At 47.3% G+C, this 24,565-nt stretch overlaps 1 protein-coding gene across 4 annotated transcripts in view; it reads left to right on the top strand.

The window, feature by feature from the left end:
• CAMTA1 (calmodulin binding transcription activator 1) overlaps positions 1-24,565 on the top strand; it is a 237,269-nt gene that overhangs the window by 197,123 nt on the left and 15,581 nt on the right. For 2 of the 4 annotated variants that reach the window (XM_053997327.1, XM_053997328.1), the window contains exons 11-22: positions 440-574; positions 13,141-13,280; positions 13,528-13,724; positions 14,068-14,146; positions 14,971-15,286; positions 15,652-16,175; positions 17,326-17,513; positions 17,884-18,130; positions 18,595-18,666; positions 19,687-19,707; positions 22,123-22,316; positions 22,506-22,580. In XM_053997327.1, coding sequence (XP_053853302.1) covers positions 440-574; positions 13,141-13,280; positions 13,528-13,724; positions 14,068-14,146; positions 14,971-15,286; positions 15,652-16,175; positions 17,326-17,513; positions 17,884-18,130; positions 18,595-18,666; positions 19,687-19,707; positions 22,123-22,316; positions 22,506-22,580 — 2,188 coding nt within the window. The remainder of the gene's footprint in view (positions 1-439; positions 575-13,140; positions 13,281-13,527; positions 13,725-14,067; positions 14,147-14,970; positions 15,287-15,651; positions 16,176-17,325; positions 17,514-17,883; positions 18,131-18,594; positions 18,667-19,686; positions 19,708-22,122; positions 22,317-22,505; positions 22,581-24,565) is intronic. The other 2 variants (XM_053997329.1, XM_053997330.1) reach the window with 2 other exon arrangements.

Genomic DNA, 24,565 nt, shown 5'->3' with positions numbered 1-24,565 from the left:
CTGCTGACTCGATTTGCCTACGTTTTGCCCTTTGCTACTTACAGCATGAGAACACCTCTAACCTCCCCAAAGAGATTTTCACTAGTGATGGCCCTCAGTATGTGACTTCAAGTGGATGCAGAGTAACTTGGTTTCATTGCTAGGCCCCAGCTTTCCACTGGAAATACAGTGAGGCTGCTCAGTCTTTAGAAACATGTGATTCTGCCTTTTGCCAGAATAACCCATTAGATTACTCTTAAGCTTAAAATCTCCATGTTTGAATATACCAACTGGTGTTTTGGACTTTTGAATTGTCTAGTCATTAAAATACTGTTCAGCACCCCATCTCTTCACCTGCTCTCAGCCCAATATTTAGCACATGGGGTCTCTGCAGGGTAATTCCTAACTGAGGGTTTTCTGTGGGGAGTTCTCTGTCTTACAACATATACTTTCCTTTTAGCTCATGACACTGGGCTTGTGACATTGCAAGTTGCCTTCAACAATCAGATCATCTCCAATTCTGTGGTATTTGAATACAAAGCCAGAGCTCTGCCAACCCTGCCTTCCTCCCAGCATGACTGGCTGTCCTTGGACGGTAAGAAGCGTGGGATATTCCTTAAGAAAGCAGACCAAATGTAGAACTGTGAATGACAGAGCAGCTCCTGGTGGGGAGGGATGTAGAGGGGCAAGTTTGTCCTGACAGGAAGGGCTGTGGCAATGTTAATCAAAGTCCTCTCATTGAAAAGTCTTACTAGCTCTGTTGGTGTGAACAAAATGTTGCTGCCTTTTATAAAGTGGAGTGGGGGTTTTTGTCTGAACAGAAAGCTGATCTACTGCCCAGTTTCTAGGAGAGAAGCATTTACCCTGGAATTGTCTTTCCTGAGAATTCTGAAACTTGAGCTTGTCTAGAAAAAAGTGTGTTTATTTAAGCAGAAGATGGGGAGATAGTAAGGCATGTACAAGAGGGACATGCTAAAGAAGTTGGGATGGTACCACTTCCAAAGAGCAGCGTGGAGACAGAGCACTGTGGGTATTGCAGAGTGAAGAGAGGTTTGTGATGTGGCTGCAGAAGCACGGTCACAAACAGAAATAGAACCAGCCCTTAACAAGGAGATGCACAAAGTCTTATGTTCAGCATCAAAATCTAATTTCCTTGACTTGAGAGGATTGTAAGAGTCTGTAGGTGCTTTTCATCTGCTGCCTGTGGAGTGCAGCTGATAGCGTGTGATGGTGATTGATACTCAGCTGTTAGCAATCTCTCCAGGATTGGCACATCCCAAGTGGGTAGGTTTTGAATCCCTTGTTTGACAGTTCCCTCAGTGCTGCTGAACTCGGAGGAGCTGAGAAGGTGGCTGTGAGTGCTGTCTCTGGTGTCCCTGCAGTTTCTCTGGGTGCTCTTGGTTAGCAGCCCAGCTCTCAATTAGAGGTTGTTATGCTGTGGTGATGGTGGAAGGGAGGGGGACTGCAGCAGTGAACAAACTAGGGCATTGCTAACAGGGAGGGGAAAAAAAAAAGTAAGAGGACCGCTGCATTGCAGAGGCCCTTCAGGGAAAAGGACTGAATAATTATACTAACCGTGATTTATCAGAAGCCTCTGCCTTGATGCACAGTGCTCCAAAGGGAGCAAATTACACTGTTATTTAAAGGACCAGCTACATCTTCTCATTTACTGCTAGAGAACAAATGTTAGCTTAGCTAGCCAACGTGAAAACTAATGTGAGCTGATTCTATCAATTGAATAAATACACAAATCCCTGACTTCTCTGTTTGCTTTAATTTCCCTGCTTAAAATGCTTGCCCTACTGACTGTTACGTAGTCTTGAGGGAAAATTTTCGAGGAATGTTTGTAGTCACAAAATATTGACAAGAATTTTTAAATTCTTTTAAATTAACTCAGTGGAACACTTTGAGTTCCTTTGCACTGCATTGTTAAAACACAGTTCATGATTCCAGCTGGAATGACCATTGCCAGAGAGATAGAGTTAGCAGTCATACCCCAGCAGCACCCTAGGAAAAGAACAAGCAATTTCCATCTCATCTAAGTTTAGATAAACAATTGCCTTCCACAAATTTCTTGAAAATAAAGTCAAAATGGATCTATATGTGAACTCTATGTTTTCAGTTACATTAAGACAAAAATCACTATTTTTCTTGAGCACAGCCTTTGGGATCAGGGAGCAGTCCTGCTAATGACTGGGAAGGGTTGTGAGACCATCTCCCACCACGCTTCTGCTTCTAGGACTGAATTGAGCCAAGTGCAGGAACGGGCAGAGAAGGAGTTTGAAGGCACCGTGGTCTGTGCCATCCTCTGAAGGGCTCCTTTCATCAGTATCTGCTGTGCCATGAAGGATTGTGCACCCTCTTCTGAACTATACAGAGATACTTGTTTTATTCTGAGTTTTCCTTATTTGACACCATGGGTGAGTTAGGTCTTTCACAAATGGACAGCTGACACCAGCTGCTGATGTTCTTGCATTTTTTCTAGTTAATTTGAATAGTGGTATTCTTTCTTTTCAAAGCAAACTTTTTCTCATAAAGGAAGCACTCTCATGTGATCCTGATCTCTGCTGATAAACTTAGTAGCCTTTTCTGTTTTCTATGTAAAACTGAGTTCTCAGAAGCCATTGTGTGCTTTTATAGCCATTTGATCTCACTTCCCATTCACTGTTGGTAGAGTGGTTCTTTTAAGAAGAAAACAAAAAGCAAATGAGGCTTGAAGAACTGAAGGGCAGAGATGATGTCATGGCAGATGCATAAAAACTTATAAAGGCATTACAGTACAGATTCCCAATGGAAAGCATGTTGTGTTTGCCCTCTGCAGAAGCCTTTGCTGCTTTCATAAAGTGTCTGTAGAGATGGTGTTTCCTTGGCACAGGATGTGATCAGAAATTCCAGGGAAATGGCTATGAGTGCTGTTGGCATTACACTTATGCATCTGCAGGAAAGAGGACAGAACCTAAAAATAGGGGCAGGCCATGTGTGTACTGATGAGTCAAGTGTGTACTGGTTGGACAAGGGTGTGACTGGTACTGAATGTAAATGGCACTGACGCAGGAGCACCTGACAGGCAGCCTTTCAGCTGCTGCTGGCTTCTCAGTTTATGATCTAGCTGTCTTTCCCAGCTGGAGAACATAAAAAGACTCAGGGGGGTGGGGCTTAGTGGCTCACTTGTATTAGCATGATGTGGCCATACCAGTGGTATCTAAATTCACTTTAGCATGGAATCATCTGTGAGCAAACAGCATGTGTGTGCTACCCGTGGCATTCCACAGTTTGACAGGTACGTGATTCCTGTGCAGTGGTAATGTTACCACCAAAACCCATGGCATGTGTCTGTTTAGTGGGACCAGATGCCCTTCTTAGCATGGGATGAGATGCAGGACACCAGAGTCAGGTAGGAGAGATGTGTTCAGTATCGGTGAATGTTTTGCAGCTGTAAGAGACTTTCCATAGGGAAAAAGTCTGTGTTGATAAACAATATCACTGTTTTTCACTCCTCTTTCCATTTGGATAAAAGTAACTGGTGTTTACATCTTGGATTTACCATAAAAGATTATGTATTTGGGTTCTCTCTGGGAAGAGGGATGAATGTTTTGTACCATGTTAAAAGGCTGTGGTGCAGCTTGCAGGGATGTGTGAGCATTGGTAGAGGACACAGATACCTTGTCCCTTGATAGGAGCTATCCAGAAAACTTCTTAAGTTTCTATTCATCCTCCCCTGTACTGACTCCTCTGTAGTGTGGAGCCTTTGTCGGTTCTGTTTATGTTCCTGCTGAGATGTGTTTGGCGGTTTTTTCCTTTCACACACTATTATTAAGGACACTGTTTCAGGAAGCCAGTCTCCTACTGCTCTGACTGCATTTCCCAGACTGTCCTTTTCGTTTTTGATCATAATGTGATTGAATTGAGGCAAGGAGCACTTCATTTCCTATGCTGAGTGTTGTCTTCTGAGCCAGCCCGACTTCACGGTCAGACATGGGATTCCTCTGGCAAGCCGTGTCTGTTCTCAGGCCGATGACTGAACGTGCCCTGCTGCCCCGAGGAGCCTGCCCGGGGGCTTGTGCTTGCTCCGTGAGTCGTGGAACCGCACAGACTCCGAAATTGTCAGGTTTTAACGCTCTGCAGATCTGCCTTACTAGAGCAACAAGTACAAATACTGTGTGTGTAGCGAAATGAGAACTGTGCTACGAGCGGGAAGGTGACCCAGGGACGGCGCGTCCCGGGCCTGACTCGCTCGTGTGCGGCACGTTCCGGGGGCGGCGGGCGGTCGGTGCCCGCTGCGGGGCCGCTGTAAACACGGCGGCGGCCGCCAATGGGGCCCGGTGACGTCAGGGCGGGGCGGGCCCGGCGGCGGGCGCGGAGCGGGAGCGGGGCAGGGCCCGCCCGGCCGCGCCGCGCAGACAATGGGAGGCGGCGGCAGCCGCCGCCCGCCCGCAGCCGCACCGGGCCGGCGCTGAGCGCGGGGCGGGGAGCCCGTCGGGCGCGGCCGGCGTCCCGCGATGGGGGCGGCGGGGGGCCCCGGCGTGGGCTGAGGGCGGTGGCAGGACCGAGCGCCACTGCTCTCCGCCCGGGCAGCCGGAGCGCCCTGCGGCGCGGTCTCGGCGCTCCCCCTCTGCGAGGTGCCCGGGCGCCCCGGGGCAGGTGCCGGCCGCCCGGGACTTGGCGGTGTGAGGCGGTGTCGGGCGCGGCGATGGCTCCGTGGGCGCGCCCGGGGTGACCGGGGCGGCCGCCGATTCCCAGCCGCTGCCTGACCCTCCGCCCGGGACGCCGCTGCCTTCGCCGGCCGCCGCCGCCGGCTCCGGGGTGTTCGTCTCGGCGCAGGGCGAGCCGGGGGGCGGGCGGCGGCCGTGGACCGGCCGCGAGCCGCCGCGGGCTCCGAGGCGGCGCCGGTCCCGGGGCGGGCGTGGAGCGGCCCGCCCGTCCCCGCATGCCGGCCCCTGCCCCCCGGAGCCCGCTGCCGACCGCGGCCCCAGCGCTCGGGCCGCGATGCTCGCGGCCGCTGAACGGCGCCCGGGCTCGTTCTCCGCCGCGGCCGGCCGGGCCGCCCCGAGCCCCAGCTATGCCGGCCAACATTAGCCCGGCCAGCATTAGCCCGTCCGCTGCGGCCGCCGGGGCGCGGGGGTGGCACCGCTGAGACCCGCCGGCGCTGCGACAGGACGGCGGGGCTCCAGTTGGCTGCGAGGATGCGAGAGACGACAAGCAGGTCTGGGGGGAGCCTGCTCTGCCCGCCCCTGCTGCGGGGTCTGCGCCAGATGCTGGCTGGAGCCTCCGCTGATGCCTTGTAGACTCCCAGGTCAGTCCTCTGGTGCCAGGTGTTGTCACATTATTTACCTGGAAGCAGGTAGAGGGACTACAGAGGGGTCCGGGACCCCCAGCCGTTGCAGGTGGATGCGCACATGTGACAAAGTACTGCTTTCAGTAAGTATTGCAGGATGAAGTGTTGCGCAGTGCTTGTTTGGGTTTAAATCTGCATGCTTCTGTGTCGTGCCTCACTCTGCTGCACTTCCACGATGATTGCACGCCTTGCTGCTCGCTGTGCCCCCTTCGCTGTGCCCCCAGCCCTGGGACACGGTCGTGTTTTCATGTCCTCAGCCCCTCCCGAGTGATGTTGCGATGCAGGCTCAGAGTTGTGACAGCACTCTAATTGTAGCATCACGTGTGCAGCAGGACACATTACATCGGAGCGCCTCCAGCTCACAGCCTCGTGTTCTGAGCTGGTACGGCACAGAAGGAGGTCGGTAGCCCAGACCTTCCTGGGGATCTTAGGGATGCTGGAAACACACGCCTGCTCCACACCACGGTATTGGAAAACTTGTTTTGCAGCGTGCTTTGCCAGAAAGAGTGGGACTAGCAAGAGGACTTCAGGACACTGTGTGGACTGCTCACAGTTTAGATGGGGTAAACGTGACTGACGTCAGACTTCATGAAAGCTTCCAGCAAAGGAGATCTCTGTCTCGCTTGCTGACCTGTTCCAGTGCTTCACTTTTGTAGCTTGCAGCAGTTCCTATTTATCTAACTTTGCAGCAAATAGAGGCCATTTTATAGCATGCTGCTCTTCAGTTTGGTGATTTCGGAGTGAGTATTTTGACTCTTGAGGTTGCAGATTTAATGAGAAAAAGCTTGGGTCAGAATTGTTACCATATGCATACATAAATACCATACACAGTCCTGTAAGCACAAATACTGCATGTGTGGCATGAGATGATTTTTTCCTGTTTGTAGTCCTTTAGCATGTAGCCTTAGGAGGAGGAAATCTCCAGGAGCCCTGGGTAGTAGCACTGGGCAGGTGAGCAGCAGCACAGCAAGTTCTCCCAGGCTGTTGCTCTTGCATACATCCAAGAGCATTTTTCCTGTAGAATTTTCATAGTATTGGTACCCATCAGGTCGGTTTCTGACCTGAGATGCAGAGACTGACCTTAGGCAACCAAGTTCTTATACAAATTACAAAACAGCATAAGAAGTGATGTCTTTGGCAGTGTGGTCTACCTTTAAAATATATAAAGTACACATGGCATGTTTGAAACTTTCCTTTGTTTCCTGAAGCAGCTGTTCCTGGATAGCATTAAGATCTTGCCCTCCCTAAGCCCTGGGGAAGAGAAGCCTGAAAAATAGGGCAGCAAGTGCTTTGTTGCTGTTGGTATAGAGATTCCCAGTTGGGGAAGAAGTCAGCCTGAGCAACCCTCTTGCTTCTGTTTTCTAGTAATGGTGTGATAAAGTAGAGCAGTACCCTGTTTTGAGGGAGCACTGGCTGCTGGGGGTTACAGAGAGGAACAGAATAATCCCAGATGGCATGGGAGTAATAGCTGAAGCACGGGAAGAACTATGGGGAAAGTGTTGACAGTAAGAAATCATGCCTTGGCAGGTGAATTAATGGCTTAAAATCACTGACAGTACCTGTGTGTGCAGGTCTGGATGACTTCATCATTCCTGCCCATTTCCAGTAGTGTTCATTTACTGGGTGAAAGCATGGAGTTCCTTCAGCTGCTGCTTAGGCTCAGAGTGTACAATACAGTGTTTTCCTCATCTCATACCTCAGAGTTGTAGCATTTCTCACTGATGAAAAGCCCTGGAAATGACCTGCCTCATTAACATAGATATGCATTTGTCCTAGAATATGAATTTTAAATGCTTTCATTTGCTGGTAGAGACTGTGACCTGTAATAACTTACTGCTAAAGAGAGGTTGAGGGGCGTTGAGGATGTAACTGCAGTTTAATTTCAGAAATAGGTGTTCCTGCAACAATGCCACCTCAGAAATCAGCATTAAATTATGAAATTATTACTGCAACATAAAGGATGTTCAGGATTTGTACTGTACAGAAGAATTGAGCAAGATTTTGTAGATCAGAGACAGATGATTTGCAAAATAGAAACAGAGCAGTGGCACTGTGAGTGACGTGGCCTTAGACTGCTTCCATCCCCACCCACAGCTTGTGCTGTGTGAGAGAATCTGGTGAGAGAATTCTGGCTTGCTCTGCAAAACAGAAAAATGTCTTCATGCTGCATGGCTTTTTTTACATTGCTCAGCTGTCACACTTGTTCAGTTCAGTCTGTGTGTGCTCATGCAGGGAATGATTTAACACAGAAACTGCTGGTAAAGAAACAGCACAGGCTGGGAAGCCAAAGCCCTCAGAGTGGCTCCTGCACACCGGAGTGTCTAAGCACAGTGCTTGGGAACATGCAGATCTTGCACACTACTCTTAGCTCAGTGTTCAGAATTCTGGGGGCAATAGTTATATGCTGGGCAGATGCAGCTCCAGTGGAATGTGCAGGAGATCATAGACCCTCATCCTTTAGTTCTTCCAGCCAGAACTGTCTGTCATTTTGGTTGGGCAGCATGGTAAAAACCTCCAGCCCTCCAAAGAGCAAGTGTTGTTAACACCGCTTGCTACTGAGAACTGCCCTTTTGTTTTTCATCTGTATTTTCAGCACTATTTCCCCTGTAGTAGTTCTGGCTGCACTGCCAAGTCATGTGTGGCACAGACAGTTTCTTACTGTTTGAAGCTTGCTTGGCAAAAGGACTGAAGATCCTGTGGGATGTGTTCTTGTCTGGTACAGCAATGTGCAGAGATTAGAAAAGCAGTTCTCTGTGCTCATTTCTTAAAATTGGCCTGTTAAGCAGAGGAGGGCTTGTCACTTTCTCTGTGCCTTGCTATTCTCTTCGCTCCATGCCCTGGGCCATGGTGGCATTTTGGGTACCACACAGAGAAGTGCAGAACTGATGTTTGATGAAGGTGTGCCTTCACTGTTGTAATGAAGTGTGGGCAGAGGCAGTGCTCTGAGCTGTGCCTGCCCGTGCGGGACACTGTGTGCACAGCTCAAAACCACAAATCCTGCTGTTGGAAGAGGCTTTGGGTTGGGCAGTGGGGAGGGCTGTGCAGAGATGGGGCTGTCGTGGGGGTGTGGGTGAAGTGTTTGCAAGTGCTGTGTTTAAGCTCCCCTGTCAGTACAGGGTCTGTGCAGTCAGGAGCTGTTACCAGGCTGCACAAGGCACGTGCTTCTGCAGCCTCCAGTGAAAACTTGTGTCACGTAAATGCCTGGCATCTGTTCAGATTCTTACTGAGGAAATTCAGTGTTTATTGGAGAGCACTGAGGGAGAAAATGGAGGTGTGGCTTCCAGAATCTTGGAGATTAAGCTAACTCCTCTGCTCCCTGTGTTTTCCACTCTCTGTGCCTGCTGTGGTGGCTTATTGAGCTGTTGGTACAGGTGTGCTTTAAATTCATTGTGAAGGGATCTGGGTTAAGAAAACACCACTGAATTAAACCAACCCTGGGGAAAAAAAAAGTAAAAAAATATAATGTTAAACAATAACCAGGTTGTCTGCATTTAACTGTGCAAGCATACAGGCTGTTACTCTGTAAGATGCTAGCTGATGTAAACAACCATGTATCCTTAGAGGATTTGTACCAGAATTGTTCTGCATCTTTAGATGGATTCAGTAGCTAACCTGCTGTCATTACTGTGATCAATAGTAGGCTCTCTCACAATGCAGATGAAAATGAAGCTTGTTCTGCACTTCAAAAATGGGTTGTGTATTAGGGAAATGATTATGAAATTCAAATCAATTGCTTAGTGCTGGTCAAAATCTGACCAGGCAGCTCCTCCCTGGCCCTCCCTGCTGGGACAGCTCAGCTCCCCTCAGGTTGCCACCACCTCTCCTTGTTATGCTGGGGGAAAGATAGCGAGAAGTAATTTCGGTGTTACATTGATATTGTTGAATTTGAAGAAGATAATTTCCATGAAAGATACAGTGTTCAGAATATTTTCTGTGAAATCATTCTTTCTCTTGGAGATACAGAAATGTACAGAAAGGTTATTTTCATCACCTTTGGTGGAGGAAGCCTTGAAGAACACCTTGAGAATCACTCTCTGTAGTTTTCCTAAAGAGCATTAAAAGGTTTATTAGATTGATATGTAGTGAAAAAACTCAATAAATGCACAAGTTTGCATGTCTAACTTTTTAGCTCACTAAAAGATTTTAAATTCTATCATCAAAAGCAGAATTTTTGGGCAAAACCTTAAATATATGAGTACATTTGTATCCATGTAGATCTTTGTTGCCTTTGGATAGAATGAGGGTGCTTCCAGTGCAAGACATTTCCTTGGGCTCAGACTGTTTAGATTTCCTGTACAATGTAGCAGGAGAAAAGCTTATTTGGACAGTGATCTTTATGTTGTTGAGCTCTCATCTTCAGTCCACTGCAAGAGACTTGCTTGTCATAAGAACTTCTGCTGGCTGTAAAAGACAAGAATTGTGGAAACTGTTCCTGTAACTTCAGTGCCTGTTAAGCAGATGGCCCTGCAGAGTGAGCAGAGAGAAAAGAAGCGAGCAAGAGAGAAAAGATTGTGACTAGAAAAATGAGAAATAACACAGGATAAAAGGTCTTGAACTTCTCAGAGTGCTAGCTGTAATGTTCAGCCCTGTGGTTGTTGTAGCCCTTCTCTCAGGCATGGCAAGGTGCATCTGTTGGCTCATCAGCAGTGTGTGAAACAGCTGGGCATGATCCAAAATGCTGCTACTCTGGTGTGTGTTCAGGGCTGGGGTGGGACAGGAGTGTTTTGCCTCATTGCTGAGTTCAGCAGAGGCCTTGGGGGAAGGTGTTCTCTCTCCCATTCCCTCTCTGCACCCCCCACCCAACCCCTCTTTTTTCTTTTTTGTGGTTTGGTTGGGATTTGGTTGGTTGGTTGGTTTTTTTGTTGTTGTAGATTTTTTGTTGTTAGTTTGTTGGGGGGTTTTGTTTGGATTTTTTTTGTAGACTAGTGCAGTGCACACACTTCAAATGACCAGGGTTCATTTGAAAGGGACATTTGGTGTGATTGGTGCTACAGAATAATGAAAGCACCATACATAAATAATTTTGGAATTGCCATCAGCTGTGGCTTGCTTAGGCACCAGTTTTGGTTACCTGGAAAATGGGCAGCATAGAGGCACCTTCCCTGCACTGCTGCCCCACTTACCACATTCGCTGCCTGGAGCTTTCTCATTTGGGGGCACACCCTGATCTGGGTAAATTCTGGTGGTCTCTTCTAGATACAGGGAGGGCTCTGGCTCTGACCATGCTGTGCTGGTGCTCCAGAATGTTTGTTTCTCCTTCCCATTTTACCAATAGCAGCATATTTCTAAAATGCCTGATCTGGTCAGAACCAGTTAGTCCTGCCCTTAATATTTCTCAGGAGCACTGCCAGGTGTCTGAATAGGAATACCTGGGAGCACCAGATACTGTTTTGAATTCTGTTTCCTAAGAAAAATTCCCTGCTTTCATTTCTTTGGTGTAGTGTTTTGTTTAGTGTCTGGGGACATTGGTGGGTCACAGGTGTACCTTCGGTAACTTCTGACAAGAACTGACAGGAAGTCCTCAGTATCTTTAGCTTGTGATCAGGAAAGGTGGAGGCTTCACTCATTACAGATCATAAAGCCCAGAGAGAAGAGCCTGGAAAATAGTCACAAACATAGGGCTGTCCATTTCTGTTCCAGAGTGGTTTCAGATTGAAAAAAAAAATGGGGAGAAAATAGTAATCTGTACTTCTGTGTTTCACTGGAATTATTGTCTCCTTTTGTTTCCAGGTGTACAGAATTATTCTCTCTGGACCCCTAAATGAGTAGGAGCAAATCCCAGAATCTTGCAGCTCTGAGCTTGTTGGTTTAGTACTCCAGTTCAAGTCAAATTTCTTCTTTGAAAAAGATGCTGCTTCTGCCTGTACAAGGCTGAGGGCTCAGATGTGATACCCAGTGTGGCTTGCTGCTCCCAGCTCTAATAAATGCAAGTGCTGGTACCCAGCTGGGGAGAGTGGCATTACCTGTGTGGAGCAGAGCTGTTCCCTGCAGGGCAAGCATGGCCACTTTTCCAGGTGCCCGAGCTGTCGCAGCTGTGTTTGCACAGGGAGGGGACGGCTCAGCAGGGCCAGGTCTCTGCCAGTCTCTGCAGTGGACGTGCTCCGCCTGGCAATGGAGAGGGAGGAGACAGCGGTGTGGACTGCACTGCAGCACACTGCAGCACTCCTGGAACAAAGATTTGCTGGGCAAACAGGGCTGCTGGTGCTGCCCGTGTGCTGACCGCAGCCGAGGGACAGGGCCCTGACAGCCTCGTCAGTACCTTGAGTGTTTGGTGATACAGCTGCCAGCCCTTTCCCAGGGGCTTTGTGATTAACAGGACAATTGAAGGATTAGTAAGGCACTAATAATAAATCTTTTGGACTAGTGAGCTCACCTCTGACATGAGGTTAGATGGGAGGTGCTGACAACAGTCCTTTGTCCCTGGCTCTTGAGCAGCCAGAGTGGGATGCTGAAGCTGGCCAGAAGGGAGTGGAGCTCTTGCCTGCTGTCAGACCACAGCAGCCTCTTGGTGAGAAGGGGATGTCTCCAGCCAGTGGAGCCGAGCTGTACCAGTGGTCTGCAATATTGTCCTTCGTGCAGTGCAGCAGAGGTCCACATCTCTCCAATACCCTTACTGAGAGCTGTGCCTCGGAGTGTAGCATATGAGTACACCTACAGCCTTCCAGGAAGGGCTCTGTGTTCTTGGAGGAGACTGACATGTTTAAAACTTCGTCAGAGCTTGTCTATTTTGGTGCATATACTCCTTTTGCTGTCACTGGGAGTGGTTCTGGGTTTATGAGTGTTCTGCACCACCATCTCTATGGATGCCTGAAACTGAACAGTATGAGGGCTGTCTCTCCCTTACCTTTAATAGGTAATTAACTAATACCTTAGTTTAATACCTATGCTCTTAGCATGATATCACAATTCATTAAATGTTCCATATCCACAAAAGAGTCCTGCCCAGCTTCACATGAGCTGTGTGAAACTTATCCCTTATGGGTCACAGGACAGAAGGAGCTCTGCGTTTGCAGCCATTCCCTCTGCACTGACTGGCCCTATCCAGAGAATCATTGCCTCAGTTGATCTCTACAGCATCGGGTTCAGCAATGATCTGTTAATCTGCCTGAACCTCCCTGCTCCACCATTCAGGCCTTAGTAGCTGTAGGATAGTGCTATGTTAAAATGTAAGGAGGGAAAAGCCAGTAACACAGCCCTGAGACTTCTGCAGGGACCAGAGGGCTCCAGTGTTGCATGGCTTTCCAGAGTGCTGTTACAGGACTGTCAGTGTCCATATGCCAAATTCTGGTTGTTCTGTGGCCTGTTAAAGCAAGTGGCCTGTTAAAGTCTCCTTTTCCTAAGCACAGAAGGAAGCAGATGAGTCTTTTTCTTCCAGGTACCATTATTGCATGATTCCAGGATGCAAGCCAAGCTGAATTCAGGACTCTTAAAGTAGGGGGGTGACTCTAAAATGGCAGATGTGATCCTACTGCAATGCTCAGTGAATGGGTATATTTGCTTAGAGTTTGTGTTTTGAAAGACTTTGCTTTACCCCTGGTATTGTGTGCATACAGCTGGACTCACAAGGAAAGGGAGTTGTCATCTGCCTGCATTTTTCAATTTTCTGTCTGTTTTCTGTAAGGAGGTTCTCTGGAATTGCAGTCAAAGGGTTGCTGCAGGCAGTTGAAGAGCTACGGTACTGCAGAGCAAGTGTGTGTGCATTTCCAAGCAGAGCAAATTTCTTCTATCACTTCCAGGGTAGCTGTTTGTGACTTCCTGTAGTTGGCTGTCAAAACCTGAGCTTCCTTTGCATGGAAATGTCCTTATTCTGGCTTTTTCCAACCTAGATAACCAGTTCAGGATGTCCATATTGGAGCGACTTGAGCAGATGGAGAGGAGAATGGCTGAAATGACAGGCTCCCAGCAGCACAAACAAGGAGTAGGAGGCGGGAGCAATGGGAATGGGAACAGTGGAACACAGGTGCAGGTATGAACCCTTCTGTGTCCAGACACAGCTTTATGCTTTCTTCCCAGAGGCTTTTTTGGGGCATGGCGTTTGGAAAGGGTTATAGTTTGTCCTATAGGTCAACAGGTCTGGTTTGTGGGTATCTAACAGCAGCTGGTTTTTGGTCACGTTTGCCACTGTCTCAGTACTTGTAGAAGTGGAAGGCTGCCTGTTCAGGGCAAGCTGCAGCTTCTCTCCATGGTTAACTGGGATGTGTGTGGTGTTTCAGTGCGTTTCTGGGACTGGGACCCTGGGCAGCTGCTTTGAGAGCCGCGTGGTGGTGGTGTGTGAGAAGATGATGAGTCGTGCGTGCTGGGCGAAGTCCAAACACTTGATCCATTCGAAGACTTTCCGGGGAATGACACTGCTCCATCTAGCCGCTGCCCAGGGCTACGCTACTCTCATCCAGACCCTCATCAAATGGCGGTAAGACCCAGCCTGCTGGACTCTGGGCTGTCAGCACAGACTTTGCAGGAGCATATATAAACTCTGCTCAGTCCACATTTCTGGTTGTCTCGTACAAAGAGACAAGCCCCTGAATTTGTTCCCATGCCCTGATCTGATGGGACCTGTCTCTTGAGAGCGAGTCCAGTCACTGGGTGTATCAGGCTCTTCATGTCTGTGGTGGGGGCACTGTCTGTAGTAAATACATGTGTTGTGAGCATGTGTGTGGCCTTTCTCTGTGGTACAGTGCTTGGATAAACCTGTGCTTAGACAATGATCCTGACATGGCTACAGAGCATCATTCCTTCTCTTGTTTCCCCTGCAGCACCAAACATGCAGACAGCATTGATCTGGAGCTGGAAGTTGACCCTTTGAATGTGGATCATTTCTCCTGCACTCCTCTGGTAAGAGCAGGGTCTGCAACTTCTGAGAGAGTCTGAGGGGACTTTGGGGAGTTCTTTCTGATGTGTCATTTTCCTAAAGTGTTTCACTCTCTGGTGAGTGGATGTTCCTGTGTGTTCCTGCTGCATACATGGTGAGATGTGGGTCCTGGCTTTTTTTGAGAGAGAACACACAGAACAAACTTTGTCGTTGAGAAACATGAGGAAAGGGGACAAGACAGATGGTTCTGGTTAGTGTTTTACATATAATCTAGTCTCCACTATCATGGTGTGAAAAGGACTTTACATGCCTTCTTTCACATTGTCCTCTGTGACTATTTAACTGTAGAGGTTGTAAAGTTATAAACTGTCTTGGTCACTGGAGACATGAAATCATGACTGAGGACTTAGACAAGCAAAAAACCAAAACAGATGGAACCAGAACTGCCAGTTTGCAACTCACAGTATTGATTTTATTGTTCCCAACGTTTGGACCTATCTGCATGTTTCTGACCTTGGAGATTCCTTTGTGTATGAAGCTGTTCTGTCTCTGCAGTGATGCCAATGTCACCAAAAAAAAAACCCAAAACAGAAGAAAACAGTCAGCTTTTTTTGCCAATTGGAGGTTTCTCTGTTGTAGGAGAGAATAGCATGTATTCAGTTCCCTGTGTTGGGTTGGATTGGTTTTGTTGAGTTGGGATATTTATAAAAGTAATCTGCTGGTGTTGAGCATGTCATGCTTTTGTTTATCAGAAGAGTTTTTCCTTGAGCTGGGACCAGACTCCACTGCATTAATTAGAAAGGCGAAGGCAAGTCTCCCAGTGGGTCAGTTACCTTTTCTTCTTTAGATGTGGGCATGTGCCCTGGGCCACATGGATGCAGCTGTTGTGCTGTACAAGTGGGACCGCCGAGCCATCTCCATTCCGGACTCCCTCGGGAGATTGCCACTGGCCATCGCTCGGTCTCGGGGCCACGTGAAGTTGGCAGAGTGCTTGGAGCAGCTACAGCGAGATGAGCAAACTCAGCTTGGGCAAAACCCCAGGATTCAGTGCCCCTCGAGCACAGACTCCAACACAGAGAGCTGGGTGTCCCAATGGCACAGTGAGCTTGTTGCCTCTCAGGAGCCTCAGAAGGGAGTCACAGTGATTTCCAGTACAAACACAGGTAAAGCATCCTGGAGGGCGTGCTCTGTTTTGCTGACATTTAACATGTAAAAATGTGGGGGCAAGGAGCTCACCTGGGCAGCAGCTTCCACCTGTAGCCTTGCTGTCCGTGCTTAATTCTTTTCTTGTGCTACATACACTTGCATAAGCATCAGGAAGAGGAGTGAGTGCCTGCTTTGGAAAGACTTGTGTATCTTAGGATGGCTGAGACTGTATCCTCCTTGGATGATTGTTACTCCCTTTGCACATCCTCTCAGGTGTCTATAGAGCACAGCATGAATTTTGGCCTGGACAAAAGCTGATGATGTTCCCGTAGCAGTTGTGAGTTGCTTGTTTAGTTTTGACCATTGATCTGTTTGTTTACAGAGCTGAGGCGGCCAAGATCAGAACCTTCCAGCTATTACAGTAGTGAGACTCAGAAAGATTACCCTGCACCCAAAAAGCATAAGCTGAGCCCTGAGTATTTTCAAGCCCGGCAAGAGAAGCTGCTTTCCACTGCACTGAGCCTGGAACAGCCAAGCATTAGGAAGCAGAACTCCAGCTCCAAGCAATCCTCCACTGAGACAATCAGCCCCAGTGAAGGGCTGAGGGACTATGGCCGGGAGCTCTCCCAGCACATCCCAGAAGTTACTGGGTACCGGGGCTCTGGCAGCCAAGCAGGCATCAAATGGAACCCAAAAGACATTTATATTGGTGTGTCTGCAGTGCAGGTGGCAGGGAGCCAGAAGGGCACTGCCCTGGGGAAGGAGGCTGTGGCCCATCGGCTCCGCCAGCGGGAGCAGATGAATGTGTTGATGATGGCCGACAGGGAGATGGTGGATGCAGAACTCTTGTCCTACAGGGACAGCGCAGGGGATGAGGACTGTTTACACCACATGGATGAACTGCAGGTAAACACACCCACAGCCCTGAGATCAGCAGCCTCATAGAGCACAGAGGCTGCACAGAGGATCCTGGCCATGAGAAACTCCCGTGGAGGCCTCTAGGGACTCTGAATTGTGCTTTGAGGAAGGAGGTGGTCACACAGTCAATGTGTGACCACACATTGGTCACTTTCTTCCAATTTCAATGCAGACGTAAAGGCTAGTGGTTAGCATTTAGGGTTGTTCACTTCAACAGCGTACAGAATGCACAAAATTGTTTGCAGTTGTGCAAGGAAAAAGGAAAAAGCAGAGCCTGATCACAGAAGTGCATGTGATTCAGGTGGCCTAATAGTCCTGTGGGCACTGGGCAGCAGTCCCTACAAAGACAAGATGTGAGAGAGGTAGTGCTGTGATTGCAGGCCAGGCCTCTGCACTTCAGAGGGAAGGAGGTAGGAAAGAATGGAGAATGGAAGAGACAGTGGGTTTGGGGAAGGAGGAATCCCACTAGGTATGGAATAGAGGAAATAAAAATATAACAGAAGTAGGAGAGACACATGAGAAGTAGTCACTCTGAGAAAGATACAGTGGTTGAGCAAATGGGCAATGGGAACACAGCCTTACCTGTTCTGCCTTGGCATCTCTGAGTGTTCTCCTCTGGCTGGTGTAACACAGGAGAAGCAGAGCATTGCAAAACAAGAAGAGTTTTCTGTTCCCTGGGTTGAAAATTCCTGTGAAACTTGCTGAGCTGAGGGATACCATGCAGAAGGATTCCTGACAATGTTTTGTCCCAAGATTTTTAACTTCTCTTGATGTGCCTTTATTGTCCTGTTGCGCTCTACTGCACATCTCAGCAAAAGAATGGCAAAGTCTCTTATCCTTTGGAAGTAACATACTAGTGACAGCTGTAGAGGGAGGGCCCAGAGACCTTTCTCCAGATCTCTTGGGAAAAAAGAGGTTCCAGGGAATATGAAACCCTGCAGTGCTTGGTCTGAAGAGTCAGAAAATCAAATGAGCACTGGTTAATGGATTTCTCTCCACTGCTGAAACCAGCAGTAGACTCCAGCTTACGCAGGTTTGGGCAAAAGGGAGAATTCTGTCTAAAGCTGGGCTGTAACACAGAAGCACAAGGCATCTTCTTCCAGGCAGCTAAAGTTTGCTGTTCTTTCCCCCTTGACAGGTGAACATGATGACACTTGCAGAGCACATTATTGAAGCTACGCCTGACAGGATCAAGCGAGAGAATTTTGTGCCAATGGAGTCGCTGCTGGTGGAGAGGACAGACAGTGCTGCCATGAGCACCACCATGAGCTGGCTGGCCAGTTACCTTGCTGACGTCGATCACTTGCCCAGTGCTGCACAGATCAGGTCAGTGAGAACTGTGAGGTTGCTCTGGGTTTTGGTGTGGTGTGAGTGCTGGGCTGCATGTTCTGACTCTTCAGCCTGCAGGTGCCAGTTCTCAGTGAGACTCGGTTCTGGTCTTGCTGGCCCAGGCACACTCTTGTGCTCAGACATATTGTTGCCAGCACAGCTACAAATTCATGGAATGGGGTTTTTCACTCCAGCACCACATCTGTGCAGTGCAGGACAGGCAGGCTCAGGGATGTAGGATGTTGCTTGGAGAGAGGGACAGGAACATAAACTTCTGTCTTGAACTCAGAAATGTTGTTGTCTTTATCTGTGATACCAGCCCAAGCGCTTTGTAAGTCAATAATTCCTACTGTGATTGGTATTTCAGAAGTCTGTATAGTGAACCCCTGACCCCTTCTTCGAACACCAGCTTGAGCCCTGCAGGCTCACCAATCAGTGAAATAGCTTTTGAGAAACCCAGCCTTCCCTCGGCAGCAGACTGGTCTGAATTTCTGAGTGCATCCACCAGCGAGAAGGTAGAAAATGAGTTTGCACAGTTAACTCTGTCTGATCATGAGCAGAGAGAACTCTATGAAGCTGCCAAACTCGTCCAGACAGTATTCAGGAAATACAAGGTATGTGGGCCAGATGTCCAGTGTCTTCCTTGGTGGGTGTGTGAGAGAGAGTATAATTTGTTACAAACCAAAATGTGGATAATATCCACTCCGGGGACAAAAATACAGTTTCTATCATAACCTTTTCAATGCTTCTGACATTTGTTTGTTGATGTTTGCCCAACATGTACTTTATAGGAAGTGCATGCCATGCCATGCTGTGGCAGAGCAGCACTCACAAAGCACATCCTCAAAATGTACCCTAGAGGTTCTGCTTAGTTGCCTATTTCATGTAAAGATGCATTTTGAAGGCTTGTTCCTTACGTGAATTGACAGCAGAGGCATCTCCAGGAAATGCCTAGGCCTGGGTTGGACCAGGCAGCATTGGCAGGAGAGGTTTGCCCTGCAAGCAGCCGAGAGCCAGAGCACATATCCTGGGTTTTGGTGCACTCTCACTGATGCTGCTCCTTCCTTTGTCCACACAGGGTCGTCCTCTCCGGGAACAGCAGGAGGTGGCTGCTGCTGTTATTCAGCGTTGCTACCGAAAGTACAAACAGGTAATCAAGAAAATGAAATTTTATGAAGCACATGCAAGTGCCATGAATGCAGCCTGCTGTAGTGGGCATTGTCCTGCTGTTCTCTCCTATGCTTTTCAGCATGCAGTAATGAAATACCTTGCTCAGGCAAAATTGAAAAGGGGAGAAGATTCGTGTTCTGAATCTTAGTTTTGGAAGGAATCCTTGAAATTTGTTTCTGATAATGCCTGTGGTTTTGCTGTGAGGTGGAGGACAGTGATGTATTCCATATTGGCCTTTATGCATGCTACAGCCTGAGGAAACTGTTCTCTGATTAGTTGCTTGCCAAATTTCATTGTGAAATTGAAGTTGGTTTTGCCTTTGACAAAGGTGAAGTTGAAAAATAGGTTGTTTTATTTTCCATATACTAAACTTTTGAACTATGGGAAGTCACATGTTGTAGGTTGATGCAAGTTTTTCCAGGACTGAGACTGTTCTCCAGGCTCTGGTTGGAGACATGTTTTCAGGCTGAGTTCTCAACCCCAGAAAAAGAAGATACCTTTCCTTTTTGGTTTTTGGTTACATTTTTTCGTTCTTGGTTTTTAGTTTGTTTGGTTTGGGTTTTTTGTTTTGTTTCATTTTGGGTTTTTTTTGTTTGGTTTTGGGGTTTTTTGGTGAGGACTAGAGCCCACATCCCTCTTCACACTTTATCCTGCTAGACACAGTCTGTCTAATGCTGGCAGCATGGTAACAGAAAGTGAGGCAAGGCACCTGTGCTCTTCTACAACTTTCAAAATATTTATTTGGGAAGTCTTTCTAGTGTTAGGTGACTGCATTGTGGTTCACATCCAACCCATCACATGGCTTTCATTTTGGAGTGATGCTTCCTGTAGTAGGGAAGCTTAATTCCATTCAAAAACTGCTTGACAAATTGCTTTGTCTTGGATCCTGGAATTGCTTCTTTTTGAAAGAAGATTGTTTGGGTCTTTTTGTTTTGTTTTGTTTTGCATTCTTTATTTGCAGAACTAATATTAACTGTGTATTTTTCTGTTTCTCCCCAAGCTTACTTGGATAGCCTTGAAGGTAATACAAGCACAAACACTATTTTGGAAACAGTTCCCTATGGGTCACTAACTTTCACACTCAGTATAAACAAGGAGAAGCTGGCATTTTGGAGAAACATTTTAATAGTATCCACTAATAAATAATTGTGTTGAGAAATTAGTGACAAACCAGACTTTCTGGGAGTTGTGTAGGGACTGCTGTACCACAGTTGCATCAGCTCCCATGAGCAGGGATGGGCTGAGCTGCTGGGAGGGTTTTGCAGCCAGTTTCCAGAGGACAGGCTCCTGATCAGCTGTCACTTGGTGACCTTTGCCTTGGCATTTGGGGAGCACAGAACATTTATCCCACCTGTGAGCCAATGTCCTCTGCATTCTGCTTGCCTGCTGAAGTATTTTGACCATTCATCTTTGAAATACCTGTGTGCTGGATTCCTGAGACCAACATCTCAGTACGTTGCTGCTCATGCTGGAGGCACAACTGTTGGTGCCACTCTTAAACTGTTCACAGTCAATAATTCTCTGCTGTAAAGATGGGTTTCCCAGCTGTGCAACATCTTGATCTCATCAGATTCTAGAATCAAATGAGCTTTTCTCAGGGCTACCAGGAGGCAAGGTATGCTTTTCCTGGAGAGAATGTGTCCTTGGGGTGATATTCCATCACAACTTCCCCCTGCCCTGTGGTTTTGTGTCAGGCTGAGAACTGTTCTGGCTGAGCACTGGGGCACTGAGCTCTCCAAGGCTTTCCTCTCTGGGGAGGAGTTTAGGAGACAGCTCCACTGATCCCCTTTCCAGAAAGAAGAAGGGAACAAGAGGAGGACATGGCACAGCTACTCAGGTTTTAGAGTTGCATGCAGACATAGTGGGGTCTGGTCTCTGCAGTGACTGCTAATTTCTCTTGTGCCTTATACCTCTGATCTGTTACTGCACTGATCAGCAAAGGTTTGTGACTGGATTGGAACAGTCACAGCTCATGGCATGGTTTTGTATTTGAACCCTTCTGTTCAGGGGTTTGTAACTCAGCCACAGAAGTCCCATCTGGGCTAAAACTTTGAGGGAAAACCATTATCAGCCCATGAGTGAACTTATTTAAAACAGCGAATTTAAAATCACAATCTGATCCATTAATTTTAAAATTTTAAAAGAAAAAAGAAGAAAACAAAACAAAAACAATTAATAATGGCAAAGTATGGCTGCTCCTAATGACTGCTTCAATTCCAAAAAGTGAAATTTGGTAAATGGTGCTCTGTGATGATATTGGAGGATTTTTTGCTTTGGGATTATGTTGGGAGGGTTGTTTGTTTGCTTTTGGGGTTTTTTGTTCCCAGTAGAATGGTAAATACTGAGATATGTTAGGACATTACCCTGTATGGGGCAGTAGCTGCTACTCATCTGTCTGATCAAGTAAGCAGAAGTCAAAGCTGATAAAATATCCAGGAACAATAAACACATCAGTTTTGAAAGTATTAAACCTATTAAAACTTAGCAAAATAAGATCAGCAAATACTGAAGACCTCTGTTATAGTAGTATAAGTGCAACTTCTATACATTATTCTACATTTCCATCTCAGAAACTACTTAAAAATATGCATGAATGCACAGGGTTTCTGTTAAGTGATCATCACCTTGCATGCTGTCAGAGGAAAAGGATGTGGAATAAAGATATTATTTTTAAAGAGTTTGTACCTGCTTTACTGGGAATCACATGGCTAGAAATAATACAGTGCTAGATGGAATTTGGGAAGTGTGTGACTGCTCATGCAAATTTTGTGAGTTCATTGGATGCTTGTTAGAGATCTCTAAGGAGATTTAGTTTTGCCTTTGTCTTAGGCTCAGTATTTGACTTATAACTGTTGTGGTTTTGGGGGTTTGTTGGGGTTGTTTGGTTTTTAAGAAAGATGGGGACAGACATTTGTTGCAGTGGGACAAGTGGTAAATGGTTTCAAACTAAAAAAGGGTAGATTCAGATTAGATACAAGGAAGGAAGTTTTTATAATGGGGCTGGTGAGTCACTGGCACAGGTTGCCCAGAGATGTGGCAGATACCCTGTCCCTGGAAACTTTCAAGAGCAGGCTGGATGGGGCTCTGAGCAGCCTGATCTCCTTGAAGATGTCCCTGTTCACGTTGGGGGAGTTGGACTAGATGACCTTTAAAGATTCCTCCCAGTGCAAACTATTCTATGATTCCATTAATCCAGTCAAACTATGCCAGGGGCAGAAAAACAGATAGTTGTTTCCTTGATGCAGACTAAGTTCTGCCCCTGATCTTACAGTTGTTCCAGTTTGCTGTCACCATTTTCTTACACATTCCCAGTCAGGGAATAGATACTTCATTTATTTCTCATCACATCTTAGTGGCTCACGCGTCTTTCACCGTAGGAACCTGCTTCTCACTGGTCCTACTGGGATGCCTCAGCTTCTCTTTGTTTCTGTTGTAGTATGCACTTTATAAAAAGATGACGCAAGCTGCCATTCTTATCCAGAGCAAATTCCGAAGTTACTATGAGCAGAAAAAATTCCAGCAGAGCCGACGAGCCGCGATGCTGATCCAGCAGTACTATCGCAGCTACAAGGAGTGTGGCAAGAGGAGGCAAAACCGTCGGGCAGCCACCATCGTACAGCAGAAACTCAGGTGAGCCCCGGGCTGCTGATGCTATTGGGATCTTCATATATTGTTTTTATGCTCTTCAAGGCTGTGCTGTGCTTCACAGACAAAGGCCAGTGGGAAAAGGACTGTGGTTCATAGGATGATTATTCTTGCATTTAGTAGTGTTCTCCCCAGTTTTGCCTACACTTCAGTGTTGGGGTTTTTTGTGTTTAGAAGCAGTCTGCTTACCAAGAAGCAGGATCAAGCTGCTCGCAAGATTATGCGGTTTTTACGACGCTGCCGCCACAGGTATGACACTATCTTTTGGTATCTGCCCTTCCTTAGAGCAATGTGACAATATCCAAGTGTGTCTGCAAGGAGTACAATGTAGATATAACAGAACCAGCTCACTACAGATCTGTTAATCAAAGAACAAAGCTGAGCTGTTTTTCCAAGATGTGCTGTCAAAAATGAAATCTTCAACTTAGGGCTGTTGCTGAAAGAGAATTGTGTACAGCTCCATTGCTTATAATGTAAAACAGCCCAGGTTGTTTGACTTTAAAAGCTGGACTTGAGCAAGTCTAAAAAAAACCTTGTTAAATCATAGGTACAGCTTCTGAGTGCCGCCCAAAACACTCATGGTATGTGGGAAAGTGCAAAAAGTGATGACAACTGGTGTGTGCTGGAAATGCCTTTAGTTTGGTCACAGAATCATTTGGTTGGCTCTCCTCAAGTGTGTGTTCTCTTCAATGTGGGTAGGTGGGATGTGGCAGAAGAGCAGCACAGGTTAGTTCACGTCAGCCACTCCACAGACATGAAGATGAACCAGCGTGGGAACAGCACAGCCTTGCCAGAGTGCTTCCCCGTGGCAGCCAGCACTGCCATACCAGCAGCGTGTTTGCTGTGGTTCTTAGCTGAAAGGACCCCCTGTATGATCAAGTTGCAAACTGGGACTTTGCCTAGACAGTGGTGAATCCTGATGTTTCTGACTCTGCCCCCTCCATTCTCACTACCCATGCATTTCATCCACCCAGGAGCTGGTCACACCTGATGCATTTTGAAGCATGTTTAGTTCAGTCCAGTGGCATTTAACAAGGAGAGCTCTTAGAGGCATGTGATAGACTCCTGATTTTAGAAACAGACTCAGTCCTTATTGCAGGATTTCAAAGCTTCACTTTGTAAGAGGTCAGTGTGGCTGATGCTGTGGAAATCCATCTTACCTGCAGGTTCAGTGGGAAGTTACATGTATGGACAAGAAAGAGGGCTTTGTAGTTCCCAGGCTGATTCCAAGTGCTCTTGAAACAGCCACAGTCATTGATGAAGAAGGACAAGTGACTTCCCTCTTTCAGCAAGGCATATGGAAGAGACCAAAGTGGTTGTTTTGATGTGTTTGCTGTGCAGCATGTCCTGGAGGTTCAGAACTTCTGTATCCTCTCAGATCTGCTTGAGATCCAGGCAGTCCCTGGGGGAACCATGCACCAAGTTTCCATCCGTGGGGTTTCTGGGGTCAGCCTGAAAGGCTCTTAGAGCCAACTCAGACCCAGGGAATGTCTCTGGTCTGCCTGTGTCCCTGGGGTTCCCACCAGCACCCAGGATGTGCCATGCACTCCAAACAGGGCTCAGTTAAGACTCCAGGTGTTGAGTAACACAGACTCTGCAGAGCTTAAATTGCCCACGATTCCAACAGTTCTTGACTTCAGCTCATTGCCTTCCTCTTTCTCAGTGTCTCCCCTTCATAGAGAGACCTTGCTCATCTGCACCACTGAAGTTTGGAGGCCAGACCCAGGGTCAGTCTCCTCTCTCCAGCAGCACAATCACTGCTCTGGGCATCCCTGCAGGAGAGATTTAGCTCTTGGGGAGTTCCAGACAGAAATTCAGCAGCAGGGGGGATTCTCTGTCATTAGGCTCTCTCTGGCTCACATCACACTGTGCAGTGCTGGAACTTCTGCAGCAGTGCAGTCCTGTCCCTTGTCCACGGGCAGTTCGTTCTGGTTGTGCTTGCTCTGGAATTCAGTCATGGTTCTTGGCTAGGATGCAACAAAAGGAAAAAGTGGCTTTCCTCCACTGAAGATGTTAACCGTGTTTCAAAACTGCCTTGTTTTACCTTCTAAAATAGAAATGATCACAGGGTTATGGTTGCATATTTTCTCCAAGCAATCATAAGAGTTTAAAATTGTGTTAATGTAACTATCATTAGTAATTGACAAATTTGAACTGGAGCGTTGTGGCATTGGTAAATGCTAAAAGTGAAAGCAAGACTTACCAAAATAGCAAAACCAGCATTCAGAATCTGC

Source organism: Vidua macroura, chromosome 23, assembly GCF_024509145.1.
Source record: "Vidua macroura isolate BioBank_ID:100142 chromosome 23, ASM2450914v1, whole genome shotgun sequence".
Classification (NCBI taxonomy): Eukaryota; Metazoa; Chordata; class Aves; order Passeriformes; family Viduidae; genus Vidua; species Vidua macroura.
Note: the sequence above shows the minus strand (reverse complement) of the source record. Positions and strands in the feature narration are given on the sequence as shown.